The sequence below is a fragment of the Pantherophis guttatus genome, chromosome 5 (assembly GCF_059756535.1).
Source record: "Pantherophis guttatus breed Tessera chromosome 5, ASM5975653v1, whole genome shotgun sequence".
In the NCBI taxonomy this organism is placed as follows: domain Eukaryota; kingdom Metazoa; phylum Chordata; class Lepidosauria; order Squamata; family Colubridae; genus Pantherophis; species Pantherophis guttatus.
The window spans coordinates 49,875,459-49,900,704 of NC_142067.1; the positions used below are offsets into that span (position 1 = coordinate 49,875,459).

Sequence of the window (25,246 nt, forward strand, 5' to 3'; positions counted from 1 at the left end):
GAAACTCTAGCTCACGACTCGGCTGATGACCTGGTGGCCGCCTGGGATAGTGCGGCTGCCGGGGCTTTGGACCGGGTCGTGCCTTTGCGGCCTCTGACCCGGCACCGAACTCACTTAGCTCCTTGGTTCTCCAAGGAGCTGAGGGAGATGAAGCGCCGGAAAAGACCCCTAGAGAGCGGTTGGAGGGCCAGCCGTTCCGAATCCGACTTGACACTGGTAAGGTCTCATATTAAGACCTACCTAGTGGCGATAAAAGCGGCGAAATCTAGCTATTTTGCTGCTCTTATCGCGTCATCAGATAACCGCCCAGCCGCCCTGTTCAGGGTGACCCGCTCCCTTCTCCATCTGGAAGCGCGGGAGGACCCCTTGCAGGGCCGAGCTGAGGATTTTGTACAGTATCTGGATGATAAAATAACTCAGATTCGGGAAGACTTGGCCGCTGACTGGGTTAGTTCAGATGAGATGACTGAGGCAGGCCTTGAGAGTGTTATCTGGGAGGAGTTCGATCCTGTGGCTCCCGAGGACGTGGACAGGATCTTGGGACGGCTGAACGCCACCACATGTTTATTGGACCCGTGTCCCTCCTGGTTGGTGCTGGCTTCCCGGGAGGTTACACGAGGCTGGCTCCAGGGAATTATCAACGCTTCTTTGAGTGAGGGTGTCCTGTCGGCCGCCTTGAAAGAGGCGGTGGTGAGGCCTCTCCTCAAGAAGCCATCCCTGGATCCGGCTGTTTTGGCTAACTATCGTCCAGTCTCCAACCTTCGCTTTATTGCGAAGGTTGTTGAGAGTGTGGTGGCGCGACAGCTTCCACAGTACCTGGATGAAGCTGTCTATTTGGATCTGCTCCAGTCCGGCTTCAGACCTGGGTACAGCACGGAAACAGCATTGGTCGCTTTGGTGAATGATCTCTGGAGGGCTCGGGATAGGGGTTACTCCTCTATCCTGGTCCTGTTAGACTTCTCAGCGGCTTTTGATACCATCGACCATGGTATCATGTTGCGCCGGCTGGAGGGACTGGGAGTGGGGGGCACCGTTTTGCGGTGGTTCTCCTATCTCTCCGATCGGTCGCAATCCGTGTTGACAGGGGGGCAGCGGTCGACCCCGAGGCGCCTTGTTTGTGGGGTGCCACAAGGGTCGGTCCTCTCGCCCCTCCTGTTCAACATTTATGTGAAGCTACTGGGTGAGATCATCCGTGGTTTTGGGGTGGAGTTCCATCAGTACGCTGATGATACTCAGCTGTACATCTCCACCCCAGACCATCCCAACGATGCCTTGGAAGTGATGTCCCAGTGCCTGGAGGCCGTGCGGGTCTGGATGGGGAGAAACAGGCTTCGACTCAACCCTTCCAAGACCGAGTGGCTGTGGCTGCCGGCGTCCCGGTATAGCCAGCTGACGCCATCGCTGGTTATTGGGGGTGAATCACTGGCCCCCACGGAAAGGGCCCGCAACTTGGGCGTCCTCCTGGACGCACGGCTGTCTTTAGAAGGGCATATGACGGCCGTGGCCAGGGGGGCTTTTTATCAGGTTCGCCTGATACGCCAGTTGCGCCCCTTTCTGGATCGGGACTCCCTACGCACAGTCACTCAAGCACTCGTCACCTCTCGTCTGGACTATTGTAACACTCTCTACATGGGGCTCCCCTTGGGGTACACCCGGAGGCTCCAACTAGTGCAGAATGCGGCTGCGCGGGGGATTATGGGAGCGACGGGGCGCTCCCATGTGACTCCTCTCCTGCGCGAGCTGCATTGGCTTCCGGTGGACTTCCGGGTGCGCTTCAAGGTGTTGGTGATCACCTTTAAAGCGCTCCATGGCTTAGGGCCAGGGTACTTACGGGACCGCCTTCTGCCACCAATAGCCTTCCACCGGCCAGTTCGCTCCCACAGAGAGGGCCTTCTCAGGGTGCCGTCGCTTAGATAATGCCGGCTGGCGACCCCCAGGAGGAGAGCCTTCTCTGTGGTGGCACCTACCCTTTGGAACAATCTACCCCCAGAGATACGAGTGATCTCCGACCTCCGGACTTTTCGTCGGGCCCTAAAAACTCATCTCTTTCAGTTAGCTGGTCTCTCTTGATTTTATGATTTTATGGTTGATTTTAAATTTTGATATGGATTTTAAATTGATAAATTTTAAACTATGGGCCAAATTTAATTATTTTAAATCTATTTTTAATCGTACTTTATGTATAAATGTTTTATTTTGGCTGTTCACCGCCCTGAGTCCGAAAGGAGAAGGGCGGTATAGAAATTTGAATAATAAAATAAATAAATAATGCCCAAGCCTATGGTCATCAGCTGGCACTGGCCTTGTCTTTGCTGCTCTAGAAAACTCCTCCTGTCCAGCACTCTGGAAGTTCAAGCCACCATAGCAACCTACTTCGCATTCCCCAATCCCACTTTCCCTAATATGATTATTATTTCCGCGATCCCCACTTACTGCGGCCAAATTAACGCACCGGCTTCGGGATGGACGAATTTAGCGGTTTACCTGTCGCTAACTGGAGCCCCTTCGCTTAAAGCCTGCATCGTTCTAGAAACCAGAATATGGAGGGAGAGACGATTCGGAACAATGTGATTGCGGGGAAAAAAAGAGAGAAACGGGATTAAACTACCTAAAGCCGAAATCCTTCAGAGACGACGGCTGCTCTTTCAGCCTTCTTTTACCCGTCTCCACTCCTCAAGGAGCACCACCACGATCGGTCACCTTCCTGGAGCCTGCAGTCAAAACGCCCCGCCCCGCCGCCGAAAGTCGCAATGGGTTTCGGGAATTTTATTTTTTGACCGCCCGTCTCCGGTCACTTATCTTATCTAAACACGGCTCACCTTCACCTTCTCTCTAGCGGAGCTACTCGAAATTCCTTTCCGGCTCTTTTCTAATGAGGAAAGGGTATTTAAAAACTCGGAAAAGCTCTTTTAACCGATGGCCCGTACGCCTACCGGAAACAGAAGGATTCACTTCCGATTTAAAGTGGCGCTTGTAAAAATACTTTGAATTTTAACTATAGCAGAGCAGGCCAGCTCGCAAGGGGCGCTGGGAGTCGTAGTTTTTGCCCTGGCGCGCGGGGTGGGGGGGAATCGTGTATCTGCGCTTTTCCCCCGCCAGGGCCCCGCACGCAGGCCTAGCCGACCGACCGCCAGAGTTGGGAGTCCGCTAAGGGTTCCCCCCCCTCCACCCTCTCCTCTTCGCCGCCAGGACTGTCAGGGAAAATAGGAGCTTCTTGGTTGAACCGACGTAGCTGCCACGGCGGAAAAGAGAAAGCAGCGGCGCTGCTCCAGTCGCAGCGGGGCTGGATTGTTTTTGTGACGGAGACCGTGAGGTGGCGGCGGCGGCTGGTGAGTCTTCAAGCGGGAACTCCGGGACTCGCGGCTCGGAGGAAAGTGAGCGGGAGGGGGAAGAGGAAAGCGCCTCGCGCTGTATCCGGGCGGGAGGGGGGTCTCGTGGCCTCCTCACTTCTTGTGTTTTGTTTCCGTTTCTGCTCCGCGCGGCGCGAGTCTCATTTCCGTTTCGAGTTCAAACAACAAGGAGGCGCCGCCGCGGGTGACGGAGGAAGGCCTGGACCGGGGGAAGGGTTTTTTTTCCCCCCTCTTCCCCCTTGGTGCCTCTTCGTCTTGGCAAGCTTTTGCCTTTTTTTTTTTTCTTTTTCTTTTCTTACTCTCGAATCATGGGGCGGGAAGGATCCCTGCGTCCTGTTCGTCTCCTCTTTTGGACATTGGAAAAAGAGGCCTCGGGACTCCCGCCGAAAGCCAAGTCCCTTTGGCAGGCGCCTTTTTTGTCTCCACACAAGGATAGGTTGATATACATGCTTTTGTTTTTGTTTTTTTCTGACAACGTTGTGTCCCGGAGAGGGTATCTGACAACAGATTTCAAAATTAATTCGGCAGCCCCTTTCCCTCCCTCCCTCAGTTTTAAACGCGTTTTCGCCATCTCCGTGTTTGAAACGCTCCACATTAGTAACAGTACAGTTTTCTTTCGCAGTTTTCTTAGTCTTGACTTGTCGGCTTATTTTAGTTACGTTCAACTGCTACAGCCGTATATTTTGTCAAAATCGATGTGTAATTATTTCAGTGAGGAACAAGGGGCGTCTGGTGGATAGCCGTAGTTGGTAGCAAAAGTTACCTTGTAAGTAAGTATATCAGCACCGTACATCCTGTTTATAAAGTGCAGTAAGGCCGCTTTGAAAACGAGAACTAGGGATAAATGAAATGTATTTATTATTATGACAAAGAAGGGTTTATATTTATAGTTTCTTATGTTTTGGAGACAAGGAACGCGCAGCATTTTTTCTTCAGTGTAGTTGCTACTTGTAATTTTGATGGCACACACTAGAAATACAGGTAGTCTTCGACTTACAACAATTTATTTAGTGTACAGAAAAAAGTGACTTATGACCATTTTTCACACTTATGACCATTGCAGCATCCCCATGGTCACATGATTTACATTAGATGCTTGGCAACTGGTTCATATTTATGACCGTTGTTGTGTCTCCTAAGGTAACATGATCTCCTTTTCTGGTCTTCTGACAAAGTAAAGCCAATAGGGAAGCCAGATTCATTTAACAACCGTGTTATGTATACTGAGAGAGGTTGATAATTTTATGGCTCACTGTATTTTGTGAATCTTTTGGTTGATTCAGTAAATCATGGCTAAATTAAGTAGCGGTAAGCATGTTGTGAACATAGCCTGTGATGCTCAAAAGAGAAAGATTTCCATAGAAGAAAAATTAAAGGCCTGGTGTTATTTCTTAAGTTTATAATTCTTGTAAGGACTAGCTGAGGTGTGTATATTACACTATTTGGTAGACTAATTATAAAGTTCCCTGGTTATATCCAATTGAGTTCTCCAAATGCCTGCTCTTGTTTCTCTAACCTGCCTTTGCTGTATATCTGGTGCTGTGTAGCTAGAATTCTTGGAAATTATTTTTTTTCCATATTGGGGAAGACAAAGCTGAATATTTTGAAATGGAAAGTAATGTAAAATCACATTAATATAGGACTGCAATATTTCCAAAATGAAGGCAATAAGCTGGTGGGGTGATGGGAACCCTTCTCTGCCATGCCTTTTCTTGGCCATCCTCTAAAGTTGCCATGAGATCCAAGGGAGAGATGTATTTAGTTTAAACAACTGCAGACAATGCTGTACTTTAATGTTCTAAAGCACCATTTTGTCTTTGAAGTTGAAGGTTATAGGCCAGCCTTTTAAAATGAATGTTTTAATTGGCAAATGCATGCAGACTAAAGATACGGTAACTCTTTTAAACTATAACATTCATCATAACTTGAGGACACCTGTACAAGATTTCTAAAGGAGCCAGTGCTGTAATATCTTCTTAAAAATAAATCCAGAATATATGAGGTTATTATTGTGTATTTAAACAATTTTAACACAAGTGATTTGTTTACTGTCTAAGTGATTTCAAAGGCTGTGCAGCACTTCAAGTTTGAAGGGCAAAAAAAGTACTTTAAAAATGCTCAAGTGTATTTATATAGCACTTGTCAACGACTTAAAGCAGCATTTTTATTTGTAAAGGAATACTAGAATTATTATTATTAATTCTAGTATTTATTATTATTAACCATTATTGCTTCATAGTTGTAGTCAACAAACTAACATGCATTCTTTATGCTACTGTATCTTTTTTTCAGATTGCATGAAATAGTAAAAATGCATGTTACATAAAATCATTTTTATTTTTTATTTTAACATGTGGACTACTTGTATTTGTGTTTGAATTTGTAGGCTATCTCTTGAAATATTTCAACCATGACTAAAAGAGAAGCAGAAGAACTAATAGAAATAGAAATTGATGGAACTGAAAAACAAGAGTGCACTGAAGAAAGGTATATTGAAAGATTCCATGGGACCGCATACATGATTATTTTTATAGTTGTTTTTCTGATTAGTAAAGTAAGATTAAATCCATTTTAAAAAATGTTTTCATTTCAATTATATGGAAATAATATTTTTCTTGACTTTAAGGATGCAAATATACGAGTTTTTTATGAAGGATAGAAAGCATAAATTTATTATTACTGTTCAAAGAACTTTTGATGCTTGCAACAAATTGAAACAACAGATGTTTTTCCTCATCCCTTATTACTTTAGGGTTAGTTTATAAAATTGAAATAAAAATATAACATGAACAGGACTTTCTTTAAAGCCAGAGTACATATTACTTACAAAATAACTAATAGAAATATTTAATTGGTAGGGAAAATATTGTTTTATAGTTGTCAGTGCAGTTTCATAGAGTTGACTTGATCTTTGATTCAGTTCTTTATTAGTATTAAAATACTAGTCAAGAATTTTGTGGATTACTGCTGCTAATCATCTGCCAACATTTTGATTTTTGCGATGTATGTAATGTACTTAGAATTCTTAGAATTCTTTTGTTCCTTCTTATGTGACTTTTAAAAAAATAGCTCTTGCCTTAATCACATCCTTATTCATTTGAAGATTCTTTATAGGGTGTAGAAACAACAGAAACATTTAATGATATGCTAAATCTCTAGGTGATTTGCCAAAAGACTGCACCCTCTTTCCCAAATTATCATAAATTCCAAAATTTTGCAATTAATTAAAAATGCATTTTTATATGAAAAAGCCCCATTTAGGTCTGGTACTCAAATAAATTATTGTGGTTTTTGTCTCATGCCTACTTTAGTGGACTTCAGAATTCAAAATAAAATAGTTTCATTAACTATCCATCTGTAACCTTCATGTCATCAATCATTTAATAATTGGAAGTGACATTGATTTAGGTGTTTACATATGAATTATCTACCTGTACTTCTTGTCAATGTCCAATATTATTGAACTTTTAAAAAAATGTTCAAATCAGATTTAGGTCAACAAATTAAAAATCTATTCTAGAAAAAATGTTTAAAATACAGTGGATTGTTTTTTAATTCTTTCATTTCAGCATTGTTGAACAGACTTACACTACTGCAGAATTTGTAAGTCAGGCTATTGATATCAATGAACCAGTTGGAAACCTAAAGAAACTACTGGAACCAAGACTTCAATGTTCCTTAGAAGCCCATGAAATCTGTCTGCAAGATATACAGGTATAAGCACAAATAGTTAAAGAGTTGTAAATAAGCATCAGTTTTAGAGCTAGTTTGATTTAGTAGTAAATCAATATAGATTTAGTCCAATATAGACCAGTCATAGGTTCATGTACACTTCTTTTATACAACATGTTACTTTTTTTTTAACCATTCTACTTATGTTTCCCCTCTCACATCTGATACATTTATCAAACTAATTGCTACCTTTTATATAAGAGTTTTTGAATTACTTAAAGGAAAGTTAATATTTATTTAGGAAAATAGAATATAAGGTCAAGTATGAATATGAGAAAGCTAAATTATAGCAAATAATCTAGCCTACTTTAAATGTAAAATACTAAAGTTTGTGAAATATAGTAGTGCATGTAGAGGAAAGTTTTGGCTTGGATAGTGGAAACAGATTGTTCCAGGATGCAAAACAAGCCATTGTTTGGTTATAAATACATCAGAAAAAAACCAATAGAATTTTGATTTATTCAGATGAATCACATCTTTTGGGTATCTAAATGAGAGCAGAAAGCTGTCTTTGTTTAAGGAATATCTAGTTTATAGAGAATAAGTAGTACAGTACTGTGCAGTATAAATGCTATTTTCAACAAACTTCCAAAAGATTATTCCATCCTGGGGTGCAGGGAGGAAATTATTTTGATCTGCAACGATTTTGACATGTTAAATATGATACTGATTTTTGTGATATTGCCATATAATGTTGCGTAAGTTTGTGTATGTGTAGCCCACGTGCATATGTCTTTAAAATTGATAGCTTTGTTATTTGTGATTGGATAATAATGGTTTCACATCTTACAGATAGTCCTCAACTTACAACCGCAATTGAGCCCAAAATTTCTGTTGCTGAGTGAGACATTTAAGTAAATTTTGTCCCATTTTACAACCTTTCTTACCACAGTTGTTAAGTGAATCACTGCAGTTGTTAAGTTAGTAACATAGTTGCTACGTGAATCTGGCTTCCTCATTGATTTTGCTTGTCAGAAGGTCATTAAAATATGATTACGTAATCCCAGGACAGCGCAACCATCATAAATATGAACCAGTTGCCAAGTATCTAAATTTTAATCATGTACCATGCAACAGTCGTAAGTGTGAAAATGGTCATAACTCACTTTTTTCAGTACCACTTTAATTTTGAATAGTCACTAAATGAATGGTTGTAAGTCGAAGACTATATGTATTTCTAAAGTCAATACTTCTTGACATTTTTAAGAAATGTTCACGTTGATAGTTATGAATTGTTGACTTCAACATTTTTCTAAATCTTTTGTTATCAAGCTGGATCCAGACCGTAGTCTGTTTGATCAAGGTGTGAAAACAGATGGAACTGTGCAGCTTAGTGTCCAAGTAATATCGAGGCAAGGTAAATTATTATAGATTATTATAGGCTTTCAATGTGAAAAGGTATAAATAGAAGGATAAGGTGGCGAAGAGGGAACAGGAAAATACTTTTGGCACCAGTTCCTAATAATTCCTAAGTTTCATAATGGAGAGCTGGGATAGATATGGACAGTTTATGAAAGTATCATGGGGCATCATTACTTTTTCTCTCACTTGCTTTCCCTTCTCTTGATTCATGAGAGATGCAATATAACTTTGAAAAAACTGAAATGAAATCCTCTGCTAATTAGTTCATATAGGAATATTTCACATATAATATACCATTAAAAATGAAATTTATCGTTGTAGAGAATAAAGGCTAATAACTTTTTTCCGCATATGATTTTTTAAATAAAAACTGCACTTGAAGAGGCAATTTAAGTAATAATCCTGCTCATTATGTTAATATTACATTTAGGTAGCATACTATTTCATTATTTATAAATATTATGTTTGTATATACAGTCACTTTCTTTTTCGGTATATAGGAATGGATCCCAAGTTAAACATCCTTGAAATTGTAAAACCGGTCGAAACAGTTGAGGTAGTGATTGATCCAGATGCCCATCACACTGAAACTGAAGCACACCTTGTTGAAGAAACTCAAGTAATAACATTAGATGGAACTAAACATATTACCACTATATCTGATGAAACATCAGAACAAGTAACTCGATGGGCTGCAGCATTAGAAGGGTACCGTAAAGAACAAGAACGCTTAGGAATACCCTATGGTAAGACATTGTATCATTAAACGATAAGAATTAGGGGTGTACAAAGTCTATTGCTCCATACATCTCATTTTCTCAAAATATGATGATAGGGTCATCTGAGTTTAGTAGTTATCTAGAAGTAAACTTTCTAGAACGTGCCATTTTAGACCATGTCTAAAACATCATGAACCATCTGTGTTATGGGAAATTTATTTCTGTATTCAACCACTCCTGCAAAGTCTAGGTTGGTACATTATGATAGAAGAGTGGAACATTCTGGGGAATGCTGGAATGTTCTGGCTCTGCATGTAACTCTAAAACAAATTATTTAGTAGAATATCATTTTGATCTTCCTGTTTCATCCACTGCAAGTACTTCTATTTAGCTTTATGTGGTTTATAGATTTAAAATTGAAACTTAATTACTGTATAGCAATTGCCATAGATGGAATCAAACATTGTTTTGTCTATCCAGTTACTATCAACAGACATGAGTTTTTATAGCCTATGGATATGCAACAACTGAACTTGTAAATGAGGGAATGTATTATGATACTGAATTTTATTTACTAACAGCTTCAATGTTTGTTGAAAACATAATGGATAGCATTACAGGTAGTCCTTGACTCATGACTATTTGTTCAGTGACCATTTAAAGATACGATGGTACTCAATATATAAACTTAGAACTGGTCCTTAAAGTTGTGGCTGCTGCAGCACCCATACAGTCATGAGATCGCAATTTCGGCACTTGGCAAATTGCTTTTACACCTGGTTGCCAAGCCCTATGCAATCACTTGATTACCATTTGCAAACTTTTCTGCTGACTCCTCCAGAAAGTTAGTGGGGAAACCAGCAGGGAAGATTGCAAGTTGCTAGGTAAGTGTCCTCCCCTGTACATCCTCTCTGTGACTCACACTGTTCTGGACCACTCACACAATTTTGTTATAAAGTTTTTCTTTCCTAAAACTGATGATTCAGGTGATGAATTCCAAATGATTCTGAAAGAAATTGCAATTTTAATTAATGATATATTAGATTTGAGCCTACTAATTTTCAGTTGCTTCTGCTGATGACTATTTTCTGCTGGAATTTTATGATGATTATGATTAATTATTTTTGCAGAATGTACATTATATAGAATATGTCATATTTCAGCATTGGGAAAATGAATTCTTTCTATTTTCCTAGATCCAGTACAATGGTCAACTGATCAGGTACTGCATTGGGTTGTATGGGTGATGAAGGAATTCAGCATGACAGACATTGACCTCAATACACTTAGCATTCCAGGAAGAGAACTGTGTAGCCTCAGCCAAGAAGATTTCTTCCAAAGAGTCCCTCGGGGAGAAATCCTATGGAGCCATCTGGAACTTCTTCGAAAATGTATGTGTGTTTTCTTAGCAAGTGTGTTTTTTAAAAAGTAAATAAATGTTTTACATTGTGGATATTCTAGTTCTCAGACAATGTATGCATGAAATATGAATTTAAATGCTATTTGGCTATGTGAAATTATAATCCATTTCTATCTTTGCAGTTTTACAAAAACAATTTTATACAATTTTAAAAAGATTTCAGTCCACCTCTGAAAAATAAGCAGACATTAAATAAAAATGCACAATTTTGTATAATGCTAAGGATACCCAATGTTTTATTTACCGGTATTTGTTTGTTTGCTTGCTTGCTGTTCCAGGTGAAATTGACTTTAAGCAGCAGTATCCACCATTGTAAATTGAATTCAAAACATACAGTAAGCTTTACAACAAAATAATAGCTACCACAGTTCATAAAATCAAATATATAATGGCAGAATCTGTGAATCTAATCCATTCACACCCACCAAGCATAAAACAACTGCTGTTGCAAAAAGGAGTAGATCATAGAGTGTCACTTTTCAAGGCTTAGTAAAAAAGTCATTTTTGTGACTTCAGCTCCTACGAACATTGGATGAAACAGATTATCTGGACCCTTTTCAATCTGGCTTCAGACCTGGCTAAAGCACAGAAACTGCTTCGGCCGCGCTGATGGACGATCTCTGGCGAGCCCGTGATGGGGGTTTTATATATATAATATATATTTCCGTGCTTTAGCCAGGTCTGAAGCCAGATTGAAAAGGGTCCAGATCCTCCGGAGACTCAGGACAGCTTACAATGCATTAAGCAATAGCCTTCATACTTTTGTATATACCTGCTTAGTAGGGCTTTTGGCTCCCCCTAAGCGGTGTTCTTTTTATACAAAGTCAGCTTATTGCCGCCACAATCTGGGTCGTCATTTTACCTACCTCGGAAGGATGGAAGGCTGAATCAACCTTGAGCTTGGTGAGATTTGAACTCGCAGTAATTGTAGGCAGCTGGCAACTAATTGCTACTTAACAGCACTTTAGTCCGCTGCCCCACCAAGGGTCTTCCTCTATCGTGGTGCTACTTGACCTCTCAGCAGCTTTTGACACCATCGACTATGGTATCCTACTAGGCCAACTAAGGGAGTTGGGAGTGGGAGGCACCGTGTTATGGCGGTTCTCCTCTTATCTTTCTGGTCGGTCTCAGTCGGTGTTGATAGGAGGACAGAAGTCGACCCCTAGGCCCCTTGTTTGTGGGGTGCCTCAGGGCTCGGTCTTCTCTCCCCTTCTATTCAACATCTACATGAAACCACTGGGGGAGATCATCTGACAATACAGGGTGGGATGTCAGTAGTATGCCGATGATACCCAGCTCTATATGTCCATCCCACATCATTTCAGTGAAGCAGTGGATGTGATGTGCCAGTGCCTGGAGGCTGTGAGAGTCTGGATGGGAGTCAACAGGCTCAGAATTGTCTGGGTTGACAAGACCGAGTGGCTGTGGGTATTGCCTCCCAAGGACCATGTCGATTGTCCATCCTTAGCCCTCGGGAGGGGGGAGAAGCTGTCCCCCTTAGAACGGGTTCACAATTTGGGTGTCCTCCTTGACCCACAGCTGAGATTAGAGCAACACCTGGCAGCTGTGGCCAAGGGGACCTTTGTATAGGTTCGCCTTGTACACCAGTTGCGACCCTACCTGGATCAGAAGACTCTTCTCACAGTCACTCATGCCCTTGTCACCTCACGGTTGGATTATTGCAATGTGCTCTACATGGGGCTATCCTTGAAAAGTGTTTGGAGACTACAGTTGGTCCAGAATGCAGCCACTCGAGTGGTCGTGGGTGCACCTAGGTACACCCACATTTCACCAATCCTCCGTGAGCTGCACTGGCTTCCTATCGGTCTCCGGTCACAATTCAAGGTGTTGGTTATTACCTTTAAAGCCCTATATGTCTTAGGGCCAGGCTATCTTCAAGACCGTCTTCTACCGCATAGTTCCCAGCGACCGGTAAGATCCCACAGAGTTGGCCTCCTCCGGGTCCCGTCAGCTAAACAATGTCGGCTGGCGGGTCCGCGGGGGAGGGCCTTCTCTGTGGCTGCCCTAGCTCTCTGGAATCAGCTACCTCCTGAGGCCCGGACCACTCCCACCCTACTGGCTTTCTGGAAAATGATGAAAAGCTGGCTTTTCCGTCAGGCTTGGGGCTATTGATCTCGCCGCTGCAAACTTGCAAAATCCGGCCATGAGCGGTGTGTATGGGTTTTTTAATGTCTCTTATTGTATATTATTCATATTGCCTTTGTTGTAAGCCGCCCAGAGTCCTCAGAGTTGGGCAGCATAGAAATACGAATAATAAATAAATAAATAAAGATGGCTGTCCTGTATCAAATAAACATTAAGCCAGTCACCTGACTAAATGTTATTTGACAGGTAGATAACATTGGGAATCTAGCTAATATCCACTTTCTCAACCATACAAAGTTAAATAAATACATCTCTCCCTCTTAACAAAAACATATCCATCCATAATTAAGCATTTTCAATAGCAGAAGTTAACTGGTGAAAAAGACTGGGAATTTAAAGAAAAAGTATGAACTGAAATTGTCTTATAGAATTTATAATGTAATTAATGTAATAGGTATATAAAGGTTTACAGTGTATATTTATAGTAGGATGTACAAAATGTTCCAGATATAGAATAGCTGGTTTTGGGTTATTTGATCCATGCATAGAGTGAAGTGGTTGCCTTGTTCTTGAGTAAAATGGAGTTTATTCAGGTAGCCGTGGTAGTGATGGTGGAATCAAGAAAAAAGCCAAAGAGTCTGTTAAGTTGAGGAAGGGTGAAAAAATTGATGGGAAAGTTGGCTGGTAGGATATACTCTCCTGGGATATCAGTAGCAGCTGAAGAAAAAGAAAAGGCACTGTGATACTGGGGGATGATCAGGCTTTTAGAATATGTATTATGGAGTATCAGCAGTAATAGCTATGGGAAGATGCTGGGAAGATGGAGGGGCAGGTAGAGCACTGGGATATCTTGTGCTGTCACCTTGGCTGAAGCTATGGTAGTAGCTGAGATGATGAGTAAAAGTGCTGAAAATAAGGGGGCAGGGATATGGTGGGATATGCGTGTTGGGATATTGCATGAGAAAATAGGGAAGGAAAAGTTGGGAAGGAAGACTAGTGAGATTTGCCATTCTGAGAGTTTTAGAGGGGGTTAGAGGGAGTAATGCTTCCCAACCTTGCCCTGTTTGCTCTATCTAAATTTTCTTTTTCTTTTTTGTCTAAAACACAGAACAATTAAAGCATTGGTGTTTCAGTCCTGCCAAACCATGGCTGATCTGAAACAGTTTTCCAGAACACAATAATGTAATGAATTCTTCTGGCTTCAAACAAAACAAAATCTATTTTGTCCTATCTTCAGTTTATAATACTGTACATAAAATCCTCACATCTTTTTTATATTTTCCTTTGTTTTCCTTGTTTATCAATTGCAACAACATTTTCTTAATAGCAAAATTTTGTCTTTATTATCTATTGCAGATGTACTAGCTAGCCAGGAACACTCTGGAGAAATAGCAACAGTTACTATTGATCAACGTAAGTTGTCATTCTTTGAATACTTACAAAAGAAAAATACTTTAATTAGAGACTTAAACTATAAAAACAAAAACAACTTTTATAAAGTTAAATCTGTAATTTAAAGTATCTATAATTAAATTAAATTGAAATTATTATTTTTTTACTGAGAAAAGTCCATTCTGCAGATATACTCATGTAATTATACTTGAACTAAAATTATGTTACTGCTGGAAAACCTAGTTGATTAATATTTAATTTATATCCCTCCCCCCAAAAATAACTTAATTGGAAAGAATATTTTCTAAGCCTATTGCCAAATCCAGAACCAACAGCCTCCAAGTACAGGTTCAGGCATTTCTTTAGATCTCTAATTTGACCTTGGATGTTACAGCACTAGTATTTGTCATCAGATCAGTTGAAGAGAAGCTTACCTAATGAATTAATCTCTGAGTTGTTGGGAAAATAGGATATACTTTGGGAAAAGCTAAGAGCTCATATTGGAGTTAGTAAGGCCTTTAGTTCTGTTTCTCCATGAATATAAACTGAAACTACCTACTCAGGAGCAGAACCATTACAAAACAATGCCTCCAACTCCCATTCACTTCAGGCAGGCCAGTAATAACATCAGTGATAGAGATTCAGTAGGACCCAGAGTCACCAGGAGTTAAGCCGACATAAAATCCACTTTGTACTTTCTCAAAATTGTCTCTTTAAATTCCATTTTTAGTTTACATGTAGAGTACAGGTTACAGATAAAGGGGTTAAGAAATAATGCCTCTAGTATAAAACATTAGTTATGTTGCTGATTCATTGTATATTCCTTTTTAATTACATCATATTAAGCAGAACATTATGCATTGCCCATCAAAAAAAATTAGTATCTTGAGAGGTCGTCTCTGTTATGGTGGAAATAGCAATTTATGTGTTTTGTTATTTGTAAATTTATTGTCTGATGCTTTGTCCTCTCTAGCTGTGCAGATTATTCCAGCTTCAGTTCAGCCTTCTACTCCAACCACCATTAAAGTAATTAATAGTAGTGCAAAGGCAGCAAAAGTACAAAGAGCTCCAAGGATTTCAGGGGAAGATAGAAGTTCACCTGGTAACAGAACAGGTATTTTTTTTTATTAAAGCAATTATTTTAATTATTATTCTAAAGACAGACAATGATTTTGAAGTTAAAGGGAAATGCCTATGTTGCCAGACATTTGTGAAAATCTAGAAAAGAAGTGCAATTTCTGGAAATATAAAACTATATAAAGGCACACTTTATATTTTATTACTCTTGTATTTTAATTTTCCATCCATATTTCATTGAGAAATTAAATATTTTCTCCAATAAAGAGAAAGCATCTGTTTCAGAAGGACTGAATTATTTATTTATGAATTATGAACTTTTTATTGTAGTTTAATGCTTCCCCTCAAAAAGTATTTGAAATAGTTTCACTACCATTATTTTTTAAAAAAAATAATGTTAGTAACTCTTTCAGAAGATTTCAATCCCAAGGATGTTTAATCATCTCTCACTAAATTTATGTTTAAGTTTGGTGTAAGTCTCTTCAAGAATTTTCTACTATAGAAAATGTAGGAGAGCCACATTAATCAGGAATCTGATGGCACCTTCCCAACTAACAAATTTTATTAAAATGTATGAACTTTCATCATTGGTTACAATCATGAATGGTTACAAGCAGCACTAAACACTTTTGTTAAGTAATTTTGTAAATTGAGATTGAAATGCAAGACTTCACAAATAGTATTCATTAGAATTAACTAAAATTTTGAATTAAGAAATATTTTAATTGAGTTAAATCTTCTTCAACCTGCCTGATCTGCAGATATGTATCTGTCTATTCCTATGATTTTCAGCAATGGTGATGCAGAAGTAAGTTGTAACTTGTGGAGCATATCCAAACTATGGAAAGCTGATATAAATTGTAAAAAACATTTTGGCATATTTTATACTTGAATTCTAACTTGTAGAATTTTAATAAGTAAAAAGCTTAGTCTCTTCATTGACATTTTAGTTGATCTTAAATTTTGATGAAGATTTTCTATTGTTATATTAGTTTCTTCTTTTTAAGTAGATTACAGATAGTCCTTCCTTACTGACTGCTGTTTCAGCAATTGTTCAAAGTTATGATGGTGCAAAAAAGGAGATATGTGACTGGTCCTCAAAGTTGTAGTTACCATCGCATCCCCACAGATTTGTGATTTGTCTGCTTAGCAACCAGTATATTTTATGATGGTCATAGTGTTCCACAGTGACATGATTGATATTCATGCTATTCACCAGCCTTCCCAGCTGGCTTCCAACAAGCAAAGTCAGTGGGAATGCTGGAAGGAAGCAATTGCAATCATGTGGTATCTTGCTTAATGACCACAGGTAATTTGCTTAGTGACTGCAGCCATAACACATGTTATTTTGGAGTGGTCACATGACATTTCACTGATTACATTGTTTAGCAACAGAGTTGCCAGTTCCACTTGTGGTTGGTAAGTAAGGATTACCTATATACAGTTACCTAAATTTTATCTTTACTATTTTATTCTGCTTGCCTTAACTTTATAACAGATGAAATACTTAATATATATATATATATATATATTTGCACATTAATCATAATAGGAAACAATGGTCAAATCCAGTTATGGCAATTCTTGCTTGAGCTTCTGACTGATAAAGATGCCCGAGATTGCATTTCATGGGTCGGTGACGAAGGAGAGTTTAAACTAAATCAACCAGAACTAGTTGCCCAAAAGTGGGGACAACGTAAAAATAAGCCTACAATGAATTATGAAAAACTCAGTCGTGCTTTACGGTAAGTTAAAAACTCGATTGATTTTATAGCATTCTTGCATTGCTTTTCAGCTGAAAGTTCTAGAACAATAGACATGATCGATAAAAGCTTTATAGGATCCAATTAGATTCTTATAATCTAAGCAGCAGTATAAAATAAAGAAAAATGTATATTGGATTCAATTCTCAAAATTAAATGATTAATTAACATCAAAATGGTTGAAGCACAGGAGGAATTTGTTGCAGCTGACTTTTCAGCAAAGCTTTCTTTGCTACTTTTCCTCTCTATTTTATCTTCATTAAAATTGTGAGAAGTGAGTGTTTTCACAAATTTCTTTCTTGTGTTGGGCTCAAGTTTTGTTCATCTGATTCTTGCCTTGATAGTGGATCTGTCCTTCAAGATGCCTTTTTTAGTCAATGGAGTAGCTTAAAAAATAAATAATTAAGATTAAAATAAAAAAACAAGAATAGAGAAATGATTAATACTCATGTTGAGGAAACAAAATCAGTTAAACACTATAAATCAAAAGGTACATCATAAACCACCCTGCCATACAGCCTCCTTAAAAAGGCTTTCCCAAAGCCCAACACAATGTGGGAAAACCTTTTGGATTTCGGGAGAAAAGTGGCTCCAGAAGGCAGAGGTATCCACATAAAAAATGTTAACATAGGTACAACTTACGTTAAAAGAATGTATTCTGTAATAAAATACTTCATCTTCAGTGGAGTTTTCAATCTTCCATCTTCAATTGGTATCATTTATAGCTTCAAATTACAATATGACAATGGGAAAATATTTTCCTAATATTGGAAAATCCTTTTATATTTCTTTCAACTAAAAAGCTTCACATTCTGTTGCTCCTTATAAAGATACTCCTAATATATGGCTTGTTCGTTTCAAATATTTATTTACTTGCCTGCAAACTTGCTTACAAGCTGCTTCAATAAGACTCTGACATGATTTCCCTCTCAGTTAAGACAAAGGAAGTTGTTTACAGAAAGGGCCACATATTTCTTAAAAATAGAGTTTGGGAACCATCTTTCTTTTTACCAACTTAAAGGATTTAGTTGTGCTAAATGCTTTAGTGGCTCCCCCCCCCCCTTATCAGATTTTATACATCCACTGTATTCTGTTTCTCCCAAATATTCTCCAGTCTGAACACTGGAGTCTTTCATGGTGCCAGTACATATGAGGATGGACAGAAATATCATCATAGGCTATTTGAATCATGCAAATGTATGTTTTAATGTATGTTTTAGCTGCAACATTATTTAATAATTCGATAGTGATATTGAATATGCAGGAAATCATAGTTCTGGCAGCTATAAAGGCTGGTTAAGCTAAAATTTAAATGAAATGGAGATTATCTAACATGATATGGGTGTGCTTCTCAATGTTTTGTGCCACCTGCATCTCACTGCTTTATAGTTTCTGAATTGGCACAGATTTTGAGGGAATCACAGAAAAAAAGATAATCAATTTTATTGCAAAAGACAAATTTTACAAATTTTAAAAAATGGGCCAGGTTTAGTTACTTTCCATTTGTCTTCTTGTTGCATTTCCTTTCCTCAATGAAGGTATTACTACGATGGTGACATGATCTGCAAAGTACAAGGCAAAAGGTTTGTATACAAGTTTGTGTGTGACTTGAAGACTCTCATTGGGTACAGTGCAGCTGAACTGAATCGATTGGTGACAGAATGTGAACAAAAGAAACTGGCAAAGATGCAACTGCATGGGATTACACAACCGGTCACAGCAGTTGCATTGGCTACAGCATCTCTGCAAACAGAAAAAGAGAACTGAGGACTAGGACCTAAAAGCTTGACAACATTCTTTTACACTTAGCAGTTTCTGGTTTTAAAATTAGAACTGCATCTATTAATTGGCAATTCAATATGATGCATGATTTTCTACAAGGAACGCTCATAAATTAGGGCCTTTTTCACTTAAAGATGTATTTCATGAATGTTAATGGCACTCCACAGGTTCTACAATATGAAGACATACAGGTTGTAGCAAGGAGCTTGGGAATTATAAGGAAATTGAAGATCTGGTATTATGTTGGTATTATGTTGTGCTACATTGCTTATTTTTTCAGAGCTTAAAGTAAAGCATTCACATATAGAACAGTCAGATTTTTTTTTAAAAAAATTGGTCTCTGCACTTCTTCAGATGCTATGTTAATAAATTTCTAAAATTAGAACAGTTTCTGTTAGCTATCCTCATTATAACTTTAAGCATGACAGGTTGTAAGAAAAACATTGATATAAAGGTGATTTCTTTGTCCCATAGCAAGAAAAAAGGTAACTGCTGAAAAGAGAAATCCAAATTTAATGCCAATAAGCCAATTATGAGTATTTTGATATCTGTAGATAAATATGTGTGTTTGAAGGGAAAATGCTTAACTATCTTGAGAAATTTTATTAAGCTTAATGTCTGGCACAAAAAGGATTTCCACATTTTTATTGTAGGAATTAAAAACTTGAAATTTGTCTCTCATCCAAAGAATAAATTTGCTTTGTTTAATCTACACTGCAGAGTATATCAGCTGTTTCTGCTTTTATACTTGCACTGTAATTGTTTTTCAACTGAAGACTTAAGTTAATCACAGAAAGAAACCCCTTCTTGTTGAGTAATAGAATTAAAGAATGGAGTTTGATTTCCCAAAGTTATATAAATAGCTGTGTCAAAAAAAAAATACTTTCTTTAAATTACTTGGTTTCCAAGCTTTGTTTTAATGCTTTGGAAATAAAAAAATATTGACAAAACAATAGTCCTGTAAATTTAAAATATTTTTTAAAATTATACCCAGTTGAAATCCAGAAATGCTGACAATAGTGCACTGTTTGCACCTGTTTTATTATTTTTTACTGGGAAACACATTCATGGATATATTTATTACTCTTGGTTAGTTTGGTATAAATATTATGAATTAAGGCCATTAAAAGTTATGGTTCACTTAATCAAAAATATAGCCAAGTTGAATAGAATCTTTATCCTTTATCAACAATTCACTTAGTTGAATATCATGCTTCCATAAGCAATGATCATACAATATGACTTAGTTCTAAGCATCCTAGTCGTAGAGATGCTGTTACTGTAACAGCTCCACTAGTTTCTAAGATATACTTCATGGTTTTATTTACTCATTTTCAAGTTACTAAAAAAAATATACAGGAATATATTGTGTTTAAGGATCATTTTGGGCAAAGAAAGCATGTAATCTTGTGGCCAGTTAAATCCAATTCACTCGGATGTGTAGTGAATACAAAATAGTTTAAATTCTATTAATATTTTGTTATTTTTTTCTTTTCCAATCTGTACAATAATTATAAAGAATTGTTCATTTGAAATATATTATCAAGAATTCATATTTCATTTTAGTAAGAACAAAAAAAAAGTGTCACTCTTTCTATGCCAATATAAGATTTAGGATTGTTACTGCATAACAAGCAACGTAGCTCAGATTATGCATTCATATTTATAAATCTGTTCATTTTGACTCAGATTACTCTGATTACAAATTAGTTAATGCTATTATATTCTCTCAGCTATGCATATTCTAGAATAAGCCATAGTAAGGAACATGGCATACGGCCTCTCTTTTATATACATTGATTTTTTTTTTCCAGAATTTTACATTTTCATTGTATTTCTTTTAGAAGTTTGCTGCACTTGTTACATTTGTTCCAGTTTATAGTGCTGATGTATGTTAAGCCTTGCTTATAACAGAACCACGGACAGGATAAAACAAGTTAGAAATATTTTGTTGTATTTCTTGTGAGGGACAATCTGTGACTAATTTGAGGTCTTCAGTACAAGGGTATGGAATATTATATGTGAAATGGCATTGTGTGGCTGTCAGAAGAATAATATAGATCGTATATTCCCAAATTTTGTAAAATAGAGGATTTGCATACATTTTTACTCTTCAAGGACATGTGCTCTAAAATTATGTATTTCCTTTTGTGTTGAATGTTTTGGTAATTTTACATGAAACAATTATTTTCTATTTTTACGCTAAAATATTTGTGCATAAAATTGTCAATATAGTAAAAGTAAAAAAATAAAATTTTACACAGCAATTTTGGTTATATGTCCAAATATGAATTATTCATAGTTTTTGTAGGTCTGAACAATGATACCGATTGCTTTAGGTTTGTTGTCAATAATCAATAGATTTGGGCCCTTGATCTATATTAGTTCAAAACTAGCAGAAATATTTTTCTTATGATTACTTTAATTGGAAACTTTATTTTACAACAATATTGTTCTATAAACAATAAATGCCCTAGATACACTAGATTGAAAACATGAAACTGTTTGATCTAAAAATGGCTTTTACATATTTTTACAAAAACGTGTTTAAAACAATTCCTTGTTGGACAAATTAATATAATAGGCTTTTTTGTAAAATGCATTTTAATTAATATAAAATGTTCTTACTGCACGCCTTGTATACTTAGTGATTAGCATTAATCCAAACAGAAAGCTCTTAATATTTCACTGCTCCAATAGAAGAATCAATATATAGAAAATATAAATTAATATATGTTCAGTCTTTCGTAATTGCAATAGAACTGAGAGATACAGAATAGACAACTCATATGAAATCATGAAAGTACTGAATCTTTGCAAATACAGGCTCTAATCACAATCAACGCACTTTAGGAGAAAGGTCATCCTATAAATCCCCCTCCCCTATTCTGGTGTCAAGCATGGTTAGGTAGCTTATTTAATAAAGAAACAGGAACAGAATACTTAATTATCAGACTCCTAGACTGGAAGCAAAAGGTTATCAAAATTTTTAATTAACATGCATCCTTCTAAAATAGCAGTGCTCATTCCAGTTACGATTGTGAGCAAATTAACTAATTTCGGCTCAAATGCTGCAAATTGAATTAGTTTCTTTCCGTTGCCTTTGATGCTATGATGCTGTGCAGCTTGAGAACTGCACTTGTATGTGTAAATTTACATTTAAGGAAAACAAAATCTATAATTCTGTATATTCCTGACTATACAGAAGAAAATAACATGATGATTCAAGCTAGGTAAAAAAAGTACTCTTGGAGTTTTTTCCTGGATTGCTCAGTGGCAAGGGATAGGTGGCTGTAAAACAGCAGGGGCTCAGCATATCATAAAATTACTAAATCTGTGTGCCATTATTACCATAGAAGATATGTTCGTCCAGTGAACCAGGAGTTTTTTGACTAAAATTACATCCCTTTCTGCATACCGGAATGCAGCAGCCTCTTTTGTCAGTTATTTACAAAAATTAAAGTATGTTTCTTGAAAAGTTAATCCCCTGCTTCCACAAATATCCTTGTTACCAGAAGATGATCAACCTTGAAAATTTGAGAAGATTTCAGTAATCTAACAGTACATTTACTTATGATTACTTAAGTAAATCATACTGAACTCACTCGGATATAACTACATTAAAGAGAGCTTGTGAGCTTCAGCCTCCCCAATTTGGTGTTTACCAGGAAATGCCTGAGCATTCTTCATGGAACCAAGTGTACAAGAACCAGCAAGTAATATAGGATAGTTATCACAGAATCACACTAATACAATAAAACTCCTCCAGGAATGTATTTATTTACATTAAAACACTATTATACAAACTGAAAAAAGACATTTTAGAGGGAAGGCATGCCAAGGCAAACACCCTCTCACCCACTGCTAGTTTTATCTATTGTATTTAAAGAAGACATTCTATGAATCATGTCTTTTCGCAGAAGAAAAAAAACCTAACTCCCCCCCCCACCCTCCCACTTGATGGTCATTATTAAAATTATTCCTCCCAAAAGGTAATTTCTCCAAGTAAAACTCTTGCCCGAAAATCTTATTTGTAATTTATTTATGTAACACAGTATAGAAAGCTATCAATTCATAAGCAACAATTCTGTATATTATCCTGCAGAAACATTTGTAGGTTCTCTATAATTTTTTTGAACCAGCAGGCATTTTTCCCATCCTATCCTATCCTTCCCCTTCACCCTGCCCTGGTATAAAAGTGCTCATGATTAACAGGCATGATATTTTTTTCTTTTCCTTCTTTCTTTTTTAGATGAAAAGGTACATGGCAAAAAAACTTTACTCCCTCAATGCCTAAAGGTGTGCACATAAAACAGGCACAAAGAAACAAATGTGTATTCCCATGATTTTCTACATCACTAGTGCAGCAGAAGCAACAATCTGTACAATAAAATGCAACTGCAGAGGAAAATAACTCATCTGGAATACTTTCTAAAAAAAAATTCCAAAACATTTTGTCTTTAAATGCATAGTAAGCAGAAAAAGGAAAACTTGGCGAAGAGAAGCAGCTCAATCCCACATACACAAAAAGCATCCCCCATCAATTCTTAAAGTATATTTCAATTAGGACTTGATTTTTTTTGCTCATCACAAATCACAAGAATAATATACAACTGGCTAAAGGAGCTGTATGATAAATAATCAAGAAATAATCTATTCATGCACTAGTTAAGTACAGCTAACTTTACAGTACACAAAAACATTCATTAATGTAGTGTAAAGACTGAAATGTCAAGAAAGTACATTACTGATTTTATAATTCAAGTTCAGGCATCTACTTGTGTTACAGCACAGCTGTCAAAAGGCGATAATGAGTAAATAATAAAACATTGTTTTGTTTGCTTATTTCCATATTACTTTCAGCTGAACATCGATGGGCAGTGAAGCAATCACTTTGCTGTCCAATTCATGAGGTTGCTATGGTGTTCTAGTTCTGCATTTGCTCAAAGAACTTGTAGGTTGGATTTTCGTAGCCGTTTTGTTGCATCTTAGAAAGGTGACGTTCCTCTGGTGTCACTGCAGCATCCACCTAGAGCAGGACAAAGGAGACTACAGTCAAAGCCAAACATGGACAGGCCACAATTGTTTGTGGGGGCCTTTGGTGTTCTGAGCTTAGTTGTTTTACTTGCAGATGTTTTGTTACCAAACTAGGTAATATCAGTGCTAGTAGGGAGTGGGATTTGCAGTTATTTTATATCTTAGTGGCCATTAATACATAAAATGACAACAAACCCCATTCCCTACTAGCACTGATGATGTTATCTAGTTTGGTAATGACATATCCTCAAGAAAACCATCAAGTTGAGAGAGCACCAAGGACTTCACAGTTCAACCCTGAGCTACAAATATTTTTTCTATTGATACAATTGTTGATTTATTTATTCATTCCCAGCATTAGTATTCACCTTATTTGTACAACTCGAGAAATGCAAAGCTAAATCAATCATAAAAATAATTAAATATATTAAAATGTTATTGCCTTATTAAAATCTTCACCAACTGCTTGAAGGGCAAAAAGATGGGGGCCAGTCTACATACAAGATACTTAAATTTTGTCATATAATTGCTTACTTGTTATAATAATAACACTAATACTAATACAGTTTAATCAATTTGTTTATAGTATGGGCTGACATGATACTTTCATAATTTGATAATCTGTCATTAGAAAAAAGGGCAAGATGAATAAAAATATTTTAGATGTGCCACTGATAAAACTTAGTTTTAATTAGTAGTTTCTTTTGAACTACTAATTTTCTTTCGAACATTACAAACACTCAAATGAGGATTGGTTCTGGAAAGCATCAGAATTGTCATTCACTCTGTTTTACTTCCCAATAGATGCTATGCAGAAAGACAATACAGTCAGTTCTTTGGTTAAACATTCTGTAACTTAATATCTTTAAAATGGTGAGATATACCTTTTTAATACCTTAAGACTACAGAGATAGACAATGTATTTCATGCTGTTATGAGGTTGATATATAGAAACAACCAAAATTTAAGTTTAAGCTTCCTTTTGGAGAACAGGTCTATGTATTCAACATAGGAATATTAACCTGGAGAAATTGACTCATACTAAAAATAAGAATATTAAGGATACAGATGACATATCTCATATACATATCTCATATATAAAAGTTAACACCATTCTACTAAATGCATAATCTACACAGAGGGACTTAAATCTATTTAGCATTGTCTGCTTCTGAAATAATGTATGGAATAATATTTATTAGTTTCATTTACCTCCACTACACCATGATGGATGGATGTATACTGTTTCTTCTTTAGCATCACTAAAGTGATAACAATGACTGTGGCAATGACGACACCCCCTACCATTAGTCCAATGATGGCACCTTTATTTGAACCTACATCTTCAGCAAAGAATACCTAAACATAAAAATAATAGGTTATCGTGTAAGAAGATAACATGATTTCCAATGCATTTTTTAGCTTGATGATGCATTTGCAATGTACAATCCAATAATTTCTCCAAAGTGAACAAGATTAAATACCTAAATATTGTTTCCTGAGGCA

General features: G+C 37.1%; 3 protein-coding genes across 9 annotated transcripts in view; 1 reads left to right on the forward strand and 2 right to left on the reverse strand.

Moving 5' to 3' along the window:
• Positions 1-2,952, reverse strand: part of ATP5PF (ATP synthase peripheral stalk subunit F6) — a 15,365-nt gene extending 12,413 nt beyond the window's left edge. Inside the window, exon 1 of one of the 2 annotated variants that reach the window (XM_034427960.3) lies at positions 2,820-2,952. The gene's annotated coding sequence lies outside the window, so the exon portion shown is untranslated. Of the gene's footprint in view, positions 1-2,608; positions 2,747-2,819 lie in introns of those variants that run through there. The other variant, XM_034427875.3, reaches the window with a different exon arrangement.
• On the forward strand, positions 2,935-20,970 carry GABPA (GA binding protein transcription factor subunit alpha). 3 transcript variants are annotated; one of them, XM_034427452.2, is made up of 10 exons: positions 2,935-3,329; positions 5,737-5,837; positions 6,920-7,064; positions 8,355-8,439; positions 8,945-9,190; positions 10,360-10,554; positions 14,046-14,102; positions 15,055-15,195; positions 16,711-16,903; positions 18,460-20,970. In XM_034427452.2, the coding sequence occupies exons 2-10, from the start codon at positions 5,761-5,763 to the stop codon at positions 18,686-18,688; spliced, it is 1,368 nt and encodes a 455-aa protein (XP_034283343.1). In that variant the 5' UTR covers positions 2,935-3,329; positions 5,737-5,760; the 3' UTR covers positions 18,689-20,970. The 3 variants fall into 3 exon arrangements, with proteins under 3 accessions (XP_034283343.1, XP_034283429.1, XP_034283519.1); XM_034427538.3 differs by lacking the exon at positions 2,935-3,329 and adding an exon at positions 3,340-4,120; XM_034427628.3 differs by lacking the exon at positions 2,935-3,329 and adding an exon at positions 3,353-4,116.
• A 1,494-nt stretch (positions 20,971-22,464) lies between these two features.
• Positions 22,465-25,246, reverse strand: part of APP (amyloid beta precursor protein) — a 120,693-nt gene continuing 117,911 nt past the window's right edge. For all 4 annotated transcript variants that reach the window (XM_087895051.1, XM_034427326.3, XM_087895050.1 and 1 more), the window contains 2 exons: positions 24,953-25,099; positions 22,465-23,732 (listed from right to left, as the gene is read on the reverse strand). In XM_087895051.1, the coding sequence (XP_087751177.1) occupies positions 23,631-23,732; positions 24,953-25,099 (249 nt within the window). In that variant the 3' untranslated portion in view covers positions 22,465-23,630. The remainder of the gene's footprint in view (positions 23,733-24,952; positions 25,100-25,246) is intronic.